This window comes from Chiloscyllium plagiosum, chromosome 19, assembly GCF_004010195.1.
Source record: "Chiloscyllium plagiosum isolate BGI_BamShark_2017 chromosome 19, ASM401019v2, whole genome shotgun sequence".
Taxonomy (NCBI): Eukaryota; Metazoa; Chordata; class Chondrichthyes; order Orectolobiformes; family Hemiscylliidae; genus Chiloscyllium; species Chiloscyllium plagiosum.
Window position 1 is genome coordinate 49,885,308 of NC_057728.1, and position 16,351 is coordinate 49,901,658.

A 16,351-nucleotide genomic window follows, 5' to 3' on the forward strand; every position below is an offset into this window, starting at 1 on the left:
AGGAATTATGCCCAAAATGTTGATTCTCCTGCTCGTCGGATGCTGCCTGACCTGCTGTGCTTTTCCAGCACCACACTCTCAACTCTGATCTCCAGCATCTGCAGTCCTCACTTTCTCCTAACAGATACTGGAGCTGAGCGGTGAGAGGGCTGGACAGTAAATGCTGCTCAACCTATGATGTCCTCATCCCATGAAATAGTTTAGTGCATGCGCAATAAAGTAATTCATTGAAAAACACAGTTTTAAATTGCATGAATGCACAGTAATATGTCTTCATAAAGTGATTAGAATGCAGCCATTTCAGAGATTTTGCGATGACAAGAGTCAACGTGCCCAGAAATTCATTGAACATTTATAGCCCTGCAGTGTCATGGGAGTCACCAAACACTCCTCTCCCTTTAAGTTTTAGAAAAGCAAACCAGGTATCTCCACAAGCCTAGAAACTCAAGTCCATAAAAACTATGAGGCACGAGAAAGCCACAGCAGAGGTTCAAGACAGTATTAAATGATTATTTGAATAGAAATAATGTTCAGGGTTACAGGGAAAATTGCAGCGGAATTGCACACAGTCATAAAGCTCATTCTGAGAGCCCAGGCAGATACACCAGGCTGAATGACAACATTCTGTGCTGTGATAATGTCATGATGCTCTCCCATTCTTACTGACTGCCATTAGTAAGCGTGAGAAGGATTAGACATGGGTACCAAGTCTATTAATGAACAGATCTCCTCATGTACACCAAGTCCTGGAGTGGGACTTGAACCTTGGAACTCCTGCCTTGGACTGTGGGACACTGCCTACTGGACACAAGACTGCTTGTGAAAAAATAAAGTCAGAGTCCCCAAAGAAACCTCTGCTCTACAACAGACCAAAAGGTTTTCTTCAACATTGACCCAGATTTTCCAATGGCCAAATGGCCATTGTTTGAACATAAATGGGAGTTGTATATGGGAACCCCGTGGATTCTCCACTGTAGCATACTCCAAACGAATTGCCCAGGGAATTGAGTAAATGTCCCTCTCTCTGAGTCAGAAGACCCCAGTTCAAGCCCCATCTGTTACACGTCTGAATAGGTAGATTTTTAAAAAAATGAAATATTTAACTGGACAATTCCTCTTTACCTAGAACATTCTGACGGTCTCCATTTAAATTGGAAATTACGATGGAATTAAGTAATATAGTTATTCAGGAAAGGTTTGACTGGCAAAGACATTGTCTAATTCTTCAATGACTATGAAACTGACCCTATACTGACCTCACACATCCCCAGATGCATCTCCCTCAGACCCGTGACACCCGATGGAACCCGACATCCCTTCCTCTCTCCAGCTGGTAGACATACTCAGCTAGTAATCTACTTACTCAGGCACCCTGTCCTCCTAGCCATCCGGTAACCTACCCTAGTATCACACTTACCTTGTAGACATACTATTTGACAGCAGCTGCCAGAGTGGCTGTGAGGATCGTTAGACATTGCTGTAAAAAGCGGGTAAGATTACCTTCTTCTAGTGGTTCTGTGATATGACAGAACTATCAGAATGGAATTACAGCTCTGCATTGAGCGGAAACTCCTCTCTAAAATGTGGAGCCCCTTCCTTTCATGTAAGAAAGCAGGGCCAGAGAGGCAATCAGTGTGAGTTAGCCATTATTCCAGGTCCCTGGAATTCTTAGACAGGAGATTGAATCTGCAGAATAATCACTTAACAACTTCTTGCATTTTCAACCTCACAATATACTTTCTCCTAGTACATATGCTAAAATGCTCACTCTTTTAAAACCCAGTCTAGTCTCTTGATGGTAGTGATCACTGTCCCCTGGTAAATCTGAATGAAGTTTACTACTTGCTTGGTTCTTGTTGCATTATCACTGACCTAATCCCATAAGCTCACTTCAACATTTGAACAAATGCAAGCTTTCCTCATTTAATGTTCAAAAATAACATGGAGCGTGGTTCCTTTTCTGTCAATTTGCTCAGAACTTGCTTGTCTCAGCAATGTGAGGTTCCAAGGTCAAGCAGGAAACAACTCCATTGTTCACAGCCAGCCTCAACGTTCAAAGCCATTGGGTTGCCCTCAACCAGAGGTGATGATATTGTTCATCCTTAAATGGGAACATAAACTAGCTGCATCATAGGGAGATGCCATTCAGCCTGTCATGCCCATGGCAGCTCTGGGTGACAGCACCTCAGCTAGTCCCACTCTCCCTCTTTTACCCAGAGCACTACAGTTTTCCTATCTTTTTTGCCACTTATCTGAAGTCAGTCCTGAGTTTCAACCCTTCCACTGTTGGGAACAGTTTTCTCCTATTTACTCCTTCCAGACCCTTCACTATATTGAAAACCCTATCAACTCCCTCTTAATCCTGTTTTCTCCAAGGAGATCATGTCTAACATCTCTCTACAGCCTATTTGCATAAGATGTTGGAGCAGTATTATGCCATGTCGTGCATCATGTCCAGAGTACCAATCAATGAGCTCACAGCTGATCTTATACTAATCAACTCCACTTTCCTGCCCCTTCCTCACAGCCCTTGATGCCCTCTGTCTGTCTTAACCTTGAATATACTTAATGACCTTAAAGGTGTCTACAGCCTTCTGTGGAAAAGGATTCCACAGATGTATTACACTCTGAGAGAAGACATTCCTCCATAGCTCTGCCCTAACTGGCTGAACCCATAGTCTGAGATCCACAAAGGAAAATAAACTCTTTTTATCCCCCCGTCAAGCACTGATAGGTTTAAATAATATCACTTTTTCTTCTTCCAAACTCCATCCTTCCGATAGGAGGGAGACCAGAATGAATGCAATATTCCAAAAGTGGCCTAACCAATGTCCTGTACAGCAGCAAGATGATCTCCCAAATCCTGTACTCAATGCACTGACCAATAAAGGCAAGCATACTAAGTGTCTTTTTCAGTATCCAGTCAACATATTGTTGTTGTGGATCCAGAGTCACATATAGACCAGACAAGGTAAAGATGGTAGATTTTGTTCCCTAAAGGACATTAGTGAATCAAATGCTTTTTATGACAATCAGCAGTGGTTATATGCCATTATATGGCTTGCGTTTAAGTCCAGGCTTTTTTAAAAATTGAATTCAATCTCCACCATCTGCTAAGGTAGAGTTCAAACCCAGCACCTAGAAAATTAGACTGGAGGTCTGGTCTACTGATTTTGTTTTAATTCATTCACAGGATGAGGGTGTTGTTGGCTGGGTCAGCATTTATTGCCCATCCCTAACTGCCCAGGGAGCAGTTAAGAGTCAACCACATTGCTGTGGGTCTGGAGTCACATGTAGGTCAGACTAGGTAAGGACAACAATTTCCTTCCCTAAAAGGGTCTAAGTGAACCAGATGGGCTTCCTGACAATCAATTCATGGTCATCATTAGACTCCAGGTTTTGCTTTTATTGAATTCAAATTCCACCATCTGCCACAGCGGGAATTGAACTGGGTCCTTGGAACATTCCTCAGTCTCTGGATTAACAGTCCAGCACTAATACCACAAGCCCCTCACCTCCCCTGATTTACTGAGCCAGAGACATCATTAAAATGCCATAGACTTTGGAATCAGATTTGCTAAGGACAGCAGATTTCCTTTCCTAAATGGCAATAATGTGTCGGATGGTATTTACAATAATCAATGATATGTTCATGGTCAGAGAATCTACGTTTGGGCAATATGTGGTGAGCTCCAGTCAGCAACAGGTACATAGTAAGACCAAACAACTGGAGTCCATTGGTTAATGAAACTCCACTAATTATAAGGTAATCGTACTTTTGAAGGTCAGCACAGATTATGTTCTTCGGAGTTAATTCTCAAAGTGCACTCAGCTACATTGAAGTTAATCTTCCTTTGTGTATATAAAGATAAAGTGCAATCTGGAGAATTGTTCCATGTGAAATATGGGCCAGAGCGCTGTGCTTCCTCCAAGGAGGAAGGATACGTATGTTCTGGAACTTCATGTGTGGTACAGGTAATCTTTCTTATCATTAGCAAACTGTAGCTGTCCATGTATGGTGGAGATATTTTCTGAAAGTTTTATCAGAACAAAATATATTCGGCAAGAGTTTATAGCATTTAGTTTTGTTTTTTCACACTTAGCAAGAAATGAGAACGTCACTAGCAGCAAACAGTGGAATCAGCAGCTATAATTAGGAGGTGTTTCATGTGAGTAATTAGTCTAGTTTAATATGGTCATTGTATCTCAGTAATCGAGACAGAAATTGTTAGAAATCTCAGCAGATCAGCTAGCTTTGCTTGAATTAGGAACGGGGTTAATGTTGGAGGTCCAAAATCTTGTCAGAACTAGGAGCATTTTCAAATGTTTCAGCTATTGAGGTGGGCAGGAATAGGGCGGAATTTAGGAAAACAGTAAAAGGCAAGTTTTGTGATAAGGTGGAAGGCGGGAGAGATTAAATGCCACCAAGTCTCACAGTGGAAGACAAAAGGAAATTGGTAACACTGATCTTGAATCTTATTAAAGATAGAGACTGGCTGTTGAAGCTTTTCGTCTTGCACTCATCAGGACATGATGTAAGAATGTCACATTTTAAAACAACACAATCATTTATATTGCAAGAACAAAGTGAGCTGATTGGTTCTCCAATATGAACAGAAATGTGGGGAATGCGATGGACTCTAAACACAGGGAGAGAGGGCGGGGGGAGAATCCCCTTTGAGGAAAGAGGAAGACAGCTGCATGGTAGTGGTATCATGGGATAGGTGTGGCAAGGCTGGGGAGACTAGGAGAATGGAATGAGTCCTCGCAGGTTGTGAGAATTTACAGTCAAGGTAGCTGTCGGAGTCAGAACACTCAGAGTGGATATTGGTTCAAAGCCAAACACCAGAAATTCGAAAATACATGCAAACTTACAAAGTAAGAGTAGGAATAGGCCAGTCAGCTCCTTGAAGAGAAAGTGAGGACTGCAGATGCTGGAGATCAGAATTGAGAGTGTGGTGCTGGAAAAACACAGCAGGTCAGGCAACATCCGAGGAGCAGGAGAATCGACATTTTATCAGAATGATGATTCCTGATGAAGGGCTCTTGCCCGAAATGTCGATTCTCCTGCTCCTCGGATGCTGCCTGACCTGCTGTGCTTTTCCAGCGCCACACTTTCGACACAGTCAGCTTCCTGAGTCTGCTCATCATTCAATAAGATCGTGGCTGATATGATTGTAGCCTTAAATCCCTCCGCTTCTCTCTGCCTTGTTTTAAGATGCCTCCTGGAACATTCCTCTTTGAACAAGCTTTTAGCCATTGCCCTATTATCACCTTCTGAATCTCAATCTCAAACCTTGCTAGACCTTTGGATCTTTAATAGATTACAGGTGCTATATTTTTGTTGTTGTCATGAGGTCACAGTCTCCTGACAGGGAAACAAAGAAAAAACGCACAAACCCACAGAAAACTGGAACAGACCATTCAGCTCTTTGATCCTGGTCCACCATTCAATATAATCAACCTGCACAGTACTCTATTCCCACATAGGCTCCTTTGATCCCTTTAGCCCTAAGGATTATATCTGTCCTGAAAACATTCAATGTCTTGGCATCAACCACTTTCTGTGGTATAGAATTAGACAGGCTCACCACTCTCTGGGTGAAGAAATCTCTCCTCAACTCAGTCCGAAATGAACTACTCTGTATCATTAGCCTGTGATCCCTGGCTCTGGAATCCCCAATCATTGGGTACATCTTGCCTGCCATTAGCCTGTCGAGTCCAGTTAGAATTTCATAAGTTTCTAAGAGATTCCAACTTCCCGATTAGATTAGATTAGATTAGATTAGATTAGATTAGATTAGATTAGATTACCTACAGTATGGAAACTGAACGCCAGTGAATAAAGTCCTAAATGATCCTGTCTCACTTCATTCATTAGTCCTGCCATCCCTGATCCAGAAGGCAATGAGCTACCTGTTCAGCTTTGGTAAACAGTTAGAATTATTGGCAAACAATTAGAATTATTGGTGATTAATAACTTTAAGGTATTACCTTCTTACAGAAAATTCATCAAAGAGTGTCCTAGTGGGTTGATCACCCTTCATGAGTTCAGGCGCCATTTTTGTGATGGGACCGTAGGTCCCAAGTCTTCTGAATATGCCGAGCAGATCTTCAGGACTCTGGATGATAACAGGGTAATAAAAGTGAACATCAACAGTTTTGATCATTCTCCACCAGCTTCACACTTACTGATCTGGTTGTGACAATGTATTCACAGTAACTTACACACCCTTTCCCAATTGGATCCTGAACATGGATTTGTAAAGCTCCATCTCAACTCATCTACTGCTAAAAGTTTCTTCCACACTTCACTGGACTTCACCTTCACAACATTCCCCTCCCTGACCTTCAATACCCACCAACCATAAAAGCCTAAAACTCGGCCATCGATAACCTCATTCACACCAAATCCCATTACCCCTTCACACCTGTGACTGACATTCACTCCCTTTTTACAACACCTTGATGTTTACAATTCTAACCCTCACTTTAATATCCCTCTATCAAAGCTCCCCCGAATTAATTTCTACTGTGTGAGCGGTTTCTGGAATTGGAAGCTATGTCAGTCAGCATGGGGATTAGTGTGCACAGCACCTCCCAGTGGCTGTACAGCTGCACAGCTTAGCGACCGGGGTTTCCTTCTTAGCCCACACCTTAGTGCAATAATCTTCTTCAGCCGGACAGCTCTTAACATTTCTCCAATGTTGGCTTCTTGTGAGCATCTCACGCCCAAGCTCTCCCTATAACAGGTTACACCTCTAAGGTTCCTTCTCCACCCCTCTCTCACTTAAAGTCACTTTTTAAAATCTAACTCGTTGGCCATTTGATGATCTGTCACGATATGAGGTTCAGTGTCAAATTTTGTCACATAACTTGCTCCGAATCCCTTTGGGATATTTTACAGCTTCTAAAACACTAATCTATGTTGCTGATATTATTTTGCACGTATAACAGACCCAAGATGTATTGTCTGGCAGGATCTATGGAGAGAAAGCAGAGTTAATGTTTTGAGTCCAATGACTCTTCATTAGAATTGAAGAAGCGTCACGGGACTCAAAAGATTAACTCTGTTTTCTTCCCACAGATGCTGCCAGACCCACTGAGTTTCTCCAGCAATTCTTGTTTTTGTGTGTTTCAGATCTCTAGTATCCATAGATCTTTGTTTTGTTGTTGTGAAGATGCATTGTTCCTAATTTGAGATCGTTTTGAATGAACTTGACATATGCGCAAGTGACTTAGGCGCAGATGTAGGCCATTTGGCCCCTCGAGTTTGTTCCACAATCTGTTAGAATATGGTTGATGCGTTTGTATTTGGAATTCCACATTCTTAACTATCCCCAATAACCTTTTTTGCAATAACTCAAGAAGCTCAACTGATATTTCATCTAGATTGCCAGTACCCCATCCATTGTCAAGCCAGGCAGATATTCTGTATCCAGTCCCTTCCCAAAAAGTTGGAACCAGGACCTTTCACCACCAGTAATGGGGTTGGGGGGATGGGGGGAGTCAGACTGTCTGTTGTCCATGTGTAACTGGAGTTACAGTGGTCCTAATAACATTTTACAGCTCCCCAGCATATGTGGCCAAAACCAGCCTTGGTGTCTCGCAGGCTTAAAGACAAGATGATCCATTGGGATATTCTAAAGGTTAGCTCCTCAGCAATATATGAGTGGTACCTCAATCCACCTCCATGTCTCAGGAGTTTCCATGTTTCTGAAGTTTTGTCTTAATTGGGGCTGCTTTGAGAGCAGTCATGTAATTTAGCTGCATCAGTTCCTCATCCTCTGGCTGATTTATTTGCAATGTGCTGTTTTGAGGTGACTTCACCCTTCAGCCTGGGCAGTATGTATTGTGCCTGTTTTGGACAACTTGTTTGAAGCAGACCCTATGACCACAACTGCAGCATGGATGTTCTTACTCCTCACTGCATTTTGGAGAAGCTTCCTGTCCAGTTCTGGAACCCTGCCACCTCTGACTCCTTCCTTGGCGATCATTGGCGTGTTGTCTGCTGTGTACTTGGCTCTGTGGTAAAGGTTAAGGACCGCTGAGGCTCCACAGCCCCTTTCTTCTGGGATTCTATGGCTTTGTTGAAGTCCAGATCCTGGCACTGTCAGCAACTTACTTTAGGTTGCAACATTATTAATTCCACAAACTTAGCAATCCCTTAACATTTTCAGAAGTGCTGAACCATAATCACGATGCTCTGTAACTGATTCCTCAGGAAGTAAACTTACTGTGTTAAAGCTGTTAGACTGTGATATAACCCATTGTTTGGGATTGTAGAGGACCCCTGTCATAGCTCTCAGGTCATCAAAGGATTTGACTCTGGGGCATTTGTGAAGTTTAAACATTTTACAATGCTGAAAGGTGGGTTCCCACACGCAGTCAGGGGAATGACTTGTTATCAGTGATCTCCTTCTATCCTGTTGCCTGAAAAAGTACCTCATTTTTCAGCATTCTGAGGCTAATTCTCCACACTAGCATCATAAGATTCCAGTTAGGCACTTTCCTGTCAGGGTCTTACTGGGTTCAGTGAAAGGCAAGGCTGTCCAAAACTGTTCTTGCCTCACGTTACCAATGTCATAATTGAGGAAGCCAGATGGGAAAGGAACATCATTTATTGTTAAACACCAACAAAGTGCCACTTCTCATATTTGGGGTAGTCCAAGCCTGGACAGCCAGATTCACAGACCCTTTTTTTAAAATCAGATATTATTACACACCTTTGGAGCAGGTGGGACTTGAACTCAGGCCTTCCGGTCCAGGGTAGGGACACTACCACTGCTCCACAAGAAGATCAGGCTCAGGTGATGAGTTCCAGCTGGGATAGGCCATTGCCTGTTACCAAGGGAACTCACATTCAACAAGCCTCACAAGGATATTAATTAGTCATTCCCTGTTTGTATTTATTTATTTACTTATTGTCATGTGTATCATGTTATAAAATACAGTGACAAATTTCCACTCTCCAGTGCCATCTTAAAACGCTGAAAAATAGATTAAAATAAAGAACATTAAGGCAAACAAATGATGACATAAAGGAAGCGTTGCATTTTATAGTCCTTCTGGTTAGGTGCTCCATCATGGACTTGTGGCCAGGCATGATGCCTCTTCACCATGCTGCCACCATCACTGGAATGAACACTGGGGTCATTCCCCCACCTACCTAATAAGAATCTGCCTTAAAAAATAATCTGCCTCTAGCACCTTCCCAGACAGAGAGCTCCAAAGTTGTACAACCATTGACAAAAAAAAATCCTCTTCATTTCTGTACTAAAGAGGCGACCTGTAATTTTTAAACAGTACTCCCTCATTGTGGATGCACCCAGAAGAGGAAACACCCTTTGGCTTTTATTCCTCTGGAAGTGCTTTCATTACAAGACCTTTATCCCCTGCCCTCCCTTCAAGGTAATCTTACTCACTTGGACACTACTTGCTCCGACTTGGCCTGTTTTCCTAATGCACTTCCATTCTCTCAATCTTCCTCTTCTTGTTTCATCAGCCACAGAATGACCATTGATTATCAGAGGTTGAATGCTGATTGCCTTTACACTTTGGCAGAGTCACTAGTCTAGTTAAATTTCATTGTTCACTCAGTTCACACACAAACTGAACATGTTATATATTTGACCACTAAGGCGAACGGTAATTTTTAGATTCCGCCTCTCCAATGGGAATCTCTGTCTGAGAGCTAAGGTTCCAATTAAAGCTTCAATCAAAGCAAACACACTTCCACTAAATCCTGCTGGTTGTTTTTTTTTAAAATATTATTTAATTTAATTAGCTTAATACCTGATTTAATTAAGAAAAGTGATGTATAATGTGAGTGATTAAAGTGCCCTTTTGAGAATAACGCACGTCTTGAAGGATGGTCAATTAACAAAACTGGGCTGAAGTTGATGATTTCTTAGCTCAGTGTGAGTTGTAGTGAGTGCTTTGGAAGGCTTTATCTTGCAAGGCCTACTGAGTATCTTAGCAACCACATCTCATTAACCACTCACCAGGATGTTGCCAGGAATGGAGGATTTGGGAAATAAAAAGAGACTGCAACTTTCTTTTACTGTAGCTTAGGAGGTTGAGGGGTGACCTTATTGAGGTTTATAAAATCACGAGGGGCATAGATAAGGTGAATGACAAGGGTTTTTTTTTCTCGAGGTGTATGGGGGTATTCAAAACTAGCAGGTATATAATTAAGGTGAGAGGTGAAAGAGTTAAAAGTGAAATGAGGGGTAATGATTTTACACAGAGAATGGGTCATTGTGGAATGAACTGCCAGAGGCAGTAGTGGATGCAGGCACAGTTACAAGGTTTAAAAGACATTTCGATAAGTTCATGAGCAAGAAAGGTTTGAAGGGAAATAGGCCAAAGGCAGGCAGGTGGGACTAGTTTAGTTTTGGAACATGGTCGGTGTAGACTGGTTGGACAAAAAGGTCTGTTTCTGCGCTGTATGACTCAATGACCCTGTCTCTATGGTGTCCATCACAACCAATTTTGCCCTGACAGGCCATTCCCAGAAGACCTCGCTATTCCCTGATAAACCAGACACTGTTGGGCCATCCTAGAATTCACAGGCATCCCGGGCTTTGGCGCCACGTTTAAGAGCCTGCTGTGCACCCAGAGAAGCTGGGTCAGCCTGGAGCTGCCCTCCATCGTTGCTGACATTTGCCCTGGATGTGGCAGACTGTGAGATACTGATGTCCCACGTTGCAGGCAGGCAGTTGGAGGTCCTGCTGAATGGGGTGATGCACACGTGGAACACCTCTCCTGCTGGACCAGCAGTGCAGACCAGGACACCAGACCATGGTCTGAAGTTGCCGCCCAGGCCAATGTAATTTCAGCCACCTGAACGAATGCACAGGATTTTTGGAAGAAGATCAATGACCTTCTCTATTCCACCAGGGCAGTTCTGACATCTTCTGTACCTTACACTCACTCTATTTCTGCCACTGTATCCATCTTCCACCAAGTCTCCTGCTCTAGCTCACACTGTTGTCTGAAACATCGTCCCTCACTCATTCTCAGCTGCTCCAATGTCCCGACATCAGTGAGCCTGCATACCCTGGGTACTGCCTACTCACTCATTCAGGACACCTCCTAACCTGCACCAAACCTAACAGTTGTAGCACCTGCTTTCATTTCCTGTAGTACCTACCTTTCTCTCATTCTATGAGGAGAGCAACCCACAACAAGGGAAAAAGAGTCAAGGTGGGTGGCGATCTGCCCAACATTTGGCACCTCATCCCTTATGTGGAGTGGTTTCTGATACTGACCACCCCGAGCAGCTGACTGACATATCAAAGATCTTGGACTGTTGTTGAAGGCTGCCTTTGACTTAGCAGTCAGCAGCCCCCAACTGAAGGCTCTCTCCCCTTGAGTCAACAGAGGACCATGACAAGCTTCCTGGCTTTGTGTCTGTGCTAAACAGCACAGCAAGTCAGAGCCTGGTCTCCCTGGCATGTTGCAAAAGCCCAAGGCTTAGCAAAGCAAAGCAGGCGTTGCTGAGTATCTAGATTACCTGTGAGTGAGTGAGTGAGTGCTATGACAGCAAGTGAACAGCCTGGAAGTGTAGCTTAGTCCAGCCCCGAGGTGCCTGTGCCAGAGTGCAGTGTCCTTGCAGCAGATACAATGATAGTTGCTGATGCAGATCAAGGTGCAGGAGTGTAAATGCAGAGGTGAATCAGAAGTGTGTGCTATGATGCTATTTGATAGTTGGCACATGTTGAATGCCAACGTGTGGTGTGTGTGGCCAGTATCCCTGGTGAGTTCCCCGAGTTGATGGTGCCTGGTGTCCAAAATGGAGATGCTTCAGAGCAAGTGGTGAGCTGACGTTGCCAGGTGCCCACTTATACAACATAGAACATTACAGCGCAGTACAGGTCCTTCGGACCTCGATGTTGCACTGACCTGTGGAACCAATCTGAAACCTATCTTTCGATATCACTCTCTGATTATCTTTTATGTCTCAATTAAGTCACCTCTTAACCTTCTCTCTAATGAAAATAGCCTCAAGTCCCTCAACCTTTCCTCATAAGATCTTCCCTCCATACCAGGTAACATCCTAGTAAATCTCCTCTGAACCCTTTCCAAAGCTTACACATCCTTGCTATAATGTGGTGACCAGAACTGCACACAATACTCCAAGTGCGGCCGCACTGGAGTTTTGTACAGCTGCAGCTGTTCAATCCCTTCACTAATAAAAACTAACACACCGTGTGCCTTCTTAACAGCCCTTGCAATCTGGGTGGCAACTTTGAGGGATCTATGTATATGGACACCAGGATCTCTCTGCTCATTTACACGACCAAGAATCTTACATTCACTCAGTACTCTGCATCAACAAACACATCAAGTTAGATCCCATCTACCATCCCTGAGAAAAGGAACAGGAAGTGACTTCACCAGAAGACATAACATCACCACAGGAAATGACCTGTGGTTCAAAACTCATGTCAGAAAGCTCCTTAGGAATGATCTCCCCTGCTGTTTGCTGGGTGTTTGGCTGGGATCACATGAGCTCCTGTAAGTGTTATTGTTTTCGCATTTGGTGGTCGGTTTTACAAACAAATGCTCCTCCTGTTGCTAGCCTTCCACACTTGTCCAGGCGGGGAATTAGCAGTAATACATGCTGCTTTCCCTGCTTCATATAAGAACAGTGAGAACACCATAGAAATACTCCACCGACAGAGAAGTGCTTTGGGCTATTTTAATTTTTTTCATTACATCTGTGTGTGTCCATTGGGTGAGCATCTTGAAAGGATGTGACCTGATGAATTACGGTGATGATTATTTTTGTGTTTGAAGGATGGGACAGTTGATTACCATGAATATGTGACCGCTATCAGTCTGCTGATACAGGGCAGTCCGGAAGAAAAACTAAAGTGGTCATTTAAATTATACGACAAGGATAAAGATGGAGCAATTACACGTTTAGAGATGCTGGAAATTATGCAGGTCAGTGTCTATTCCGTTACTTCAAGTTTAAAAAGGGGCATTGTTGGTATTTGGCCATTCATGTGTGCATGGTCTCTTAGCTTGTAGCAGTGGGAGGTCTGGCCTCAATCTAAATCCCAAACTTCCAATTTCCTGAGCACCCAGCGTCATCATATTATCAATGCTATTTGCTTTCTCCTGACACATCTGGCTGGGGACTGAGAGGACTAGTACCAAATGGACAGGTTGCTAATTGACCCTTCACCTCTGTCTAAGGCCCCAGAGAAGCCTTCCACATCCATCAAAGTTTCACCTGCACTTCTACACATATCATTTATTGTATCCATTGCTCCCAATGCGGTCTCCTTTACAGTGGGGAGAATGGATGCCTACTCACAGAGCGCTTTAGGGAACATCTCCAGGATACCCGCACCAATCAACCACACCGCCCCGTGGCCGAACATTTCAACTCCACCTCCCACTCTACCAAGGACATACAGGTCCTGGCCTCCTCCATCGCCACTCCCTAATGCCTGATGCCTGGAGGAAGAACGCCTCATCTTCCGCCTTGGGACCCTTCAACCCCAGGGCATCAATGAGGACTTCACCAGTTTCCTAATTTCCCCTTCCCCCAACTCCAGTTCCAACATTCCAGCTCAGCAACGTCCTCATGACCTGTCCCACCTGTCAATCTTTCTTCCCACCTATCCGCTCCACCCTCCTTTCTGACCTATCACCTTTACCCCCATCTCCATCCACCTATTGCACTCTCAGCTACCTTCCCCCCCCGCCCCACCCCTTCCCATTTATCTCTCCACCCCTGAGGCTCCCAGTCTCATTCCTGATGCGGGGCTTTTGCCCGAAACGTCGATCTTCCTGCTCCTCGGATGCTGCCTGACCGGCTGTGCTTGACTGCTAATTGACACGCTGTCCAATAGGTACTCTGCGAATGGACACACTACCGATTGACACTCGTACAATGGATGCTCCAATGCCCAATTAGTACCCATCCACTTAACCAATGGACACCCGATAGATGGGCAACTGCCATAGGTTTCCCTGTCATTGGAAACCCTGTCAATGCCCACTTTGCCCAATGCTCAACCCAGCCAGTGCCTAACCTACCACTGCAGAACCAACCCACTGGGCACCATAACCTCTGAATGTTGGAATCAGTCAGTGGGCACCCTGTCCTCTTTTATTTTCCATTGAAGTTGCAAAGAAAAAGGTTTTAAATCCAATGTTTGGTCTTGGACGTGAGATGAAGGGAGATGTCTCACGGCCAGAACCCAGGCGGGCCAAGTCGCAGAACAGGATCAGAGTGAATCACGGCTGAATCCCAGAGAATGGAGCAGAGTGAGTCCTGGACGTGGGCCAGTGTGTAGGGGCAGCGTGGCCTCATGTTCTAAAGCCTGACGTTCATGGACTCGTGCGAAAACGAGTAGAACTTGAATACTTTATACTCACTTGTTACTATCATTTGGGACTTCTTTGAACTCTGTAGTCCCATGCTACTTTTTTTTATTATTGCAATTCTAAGACCACACTCAAAGTATCTGTACCTAGGTATTCAGTAGGTGACATTACAAACTTTTCATTGCACTCATTCGAGTGCATGTGACAATAAAGGCTATTGTATTCTATACTATTACCATGTGAATTGACCTAAAATGAGCAAAGTTTCAGAGAATCTTTCAACATCCACTTGAGCAGATAGATTGGAGCTTCTGTTTTAACACCTACGTGCCCTGGGACTCCACCTTCACTGGTATTCAAATATTGGACTGAAATTTGACCCTGGAAATGTTATGTTTCAGAGACCTGAGGCAAGTGTGTAAGAACAATGTGTACGAACTTGCCTTGAAAACCAGCAAAGAATATTCTGAGGATTGCTTTGAAATAAGAGATAAGCGTTAGGGCCCAAGAAATACTGTTTTAAAAAAAAGTGTGTCTGTAAGTTTAACTGGTTGCTTCTTTAAAGTTCTTTCATAGGTTGTGGGTATTATTGGCTAGGCCTGTATTTTTGTCTATATATAATTTCATTTGAAAAGGTGATAGTGAGCTGCCTTCTTGAACCGTTCCAGACTGTGTGATCCACACATTGATTCAACGTGCACGTAATTCTGTTTGATAATGTGGCTTCTCTCTATTTAGACGATATATAAAATGAGTTTGGCAGCTTCACTGACTAAAGTTGACCCCCAAACAGCAGAAGAATGCACCAACAGAATTTTCATTCGGCTGGACAAAGACAGAGATGGTAAGTGAGGTATTTTTTTGTTATTAACTCATGGGACATAGGCTTCACTAGCATTTATTGCCCGTCTCCAGTTGCTCTTGAGAAAGTGGTAGTGAGCTGCCTTCTGGAACCATGGCAGACAATGTATGCAAAGTTGAAGTTATTCCATTACTTTTCTAAGAACCATAGAATCATACAAAATGGAATGAAGTCAGTCAGCCCATCACGGTTCCCTAGCTCTTTGAAAGTCGAAAGTGTGGTGCTGGAAAAGCACAGCAGGTGCTGCCTGACCTACTGTGCTATTCCAGCACCACACTCTCGACTCTAATCTTCAGCATCACTTTCGCCTAGCTCTTTGAAAGAACTATCCAATAGCCTCATATTCAAATAATCATAGAGGTCTACAGCACAGAAACAGGCCCTTCAGCTCCAAGCTGGTCAAAAACAACCACCTAATTATTCTAATCCCATTGCTAGCTCATGGTTCATAGCCTTATATGCCTTAGCATCGCACGTGCACATCTAAACACTTCTTAAATGTTATGCTGCTTTCAGACTACCACTGCGCCCACTTTATCCACTGGCTTGGCGCCACCTTGCCACCTCGTGATCCCGCGAGGAGGTTGAGCAATTCATCAACTTCACCAACACATTCCACCCTGACCTTAAGTTTACCTGGACCATCTCTGACACCTCCCTCCCCTTCCTGGACTCTCCATCTCCATTAATGACGACCGACTTGACACTGACATTTTTTACAAACCCACCGACTCCCACAGCTACCTGGATTACACCTCTTCAAACCCTACCTCCTGCAAAAATGCCATCCCGTATTCCCAATTCCTCCACCTCTGCCGTATCTGCTCCCAGGAGGACCAGTTCCACCACAGAACACACCAGATGGCCTCCTTCTTTAAAGACCGCAATTTCCCTTCCCACGTGGTTAAAGATGCACTCCAACTCACCTCGTCCACATCCCGCACCTCCGCCCTCAGACCCCACCCCTCCAACCGTAACAAGGACAGAACGCCCCTGGTGCTCATCTTACACCCTACCAACCTTCGCATAAACCAAATCATCCGCCGACATTTCTGCCACCTCCAAAAAGACCCCATCACCAGGGATATATTTCCCTTCCCACCCCTTTCCGCCTTCTGCAAAGACCGTTCCCTCCGTGAC

General features: G+C 44.0%; 1 protein-coding gene across 1 annotated transcript in view; it reads left to right on the forward strand.

Moving 5' to 3' along the window:
• Window positions 1-3,904: 3,904 nt before the first annotated feature.
• si:ch211-245j22.3 (uncharacterized protein LOC563798 homolog) overlaps window positions 3,905-16,351 on the forward strand; it is a 17,510-nt gene continuing 5,063 nt past the window's right edge. Inside the window, exons 1-4 of the mRNA XM_043708845.1 lie at window positions 3,905-3,975; window positions 6,005-6,137; window positions 12,805-12,954; window positions 15,088-15,193. Coding sequence (XP_043564780.1) covers window positions 3,905-3,975; window positions 6,005-6,137; window positions 12,805-12,954; window positions 15,088-15,193 — 460 coding nt within the window. The remainder of the gene's footprint in view (window positions 3,976-6,004; window positions 6,138-12,804; window positions 12,955-15,087; window positions 15,194-16,351) is intronic.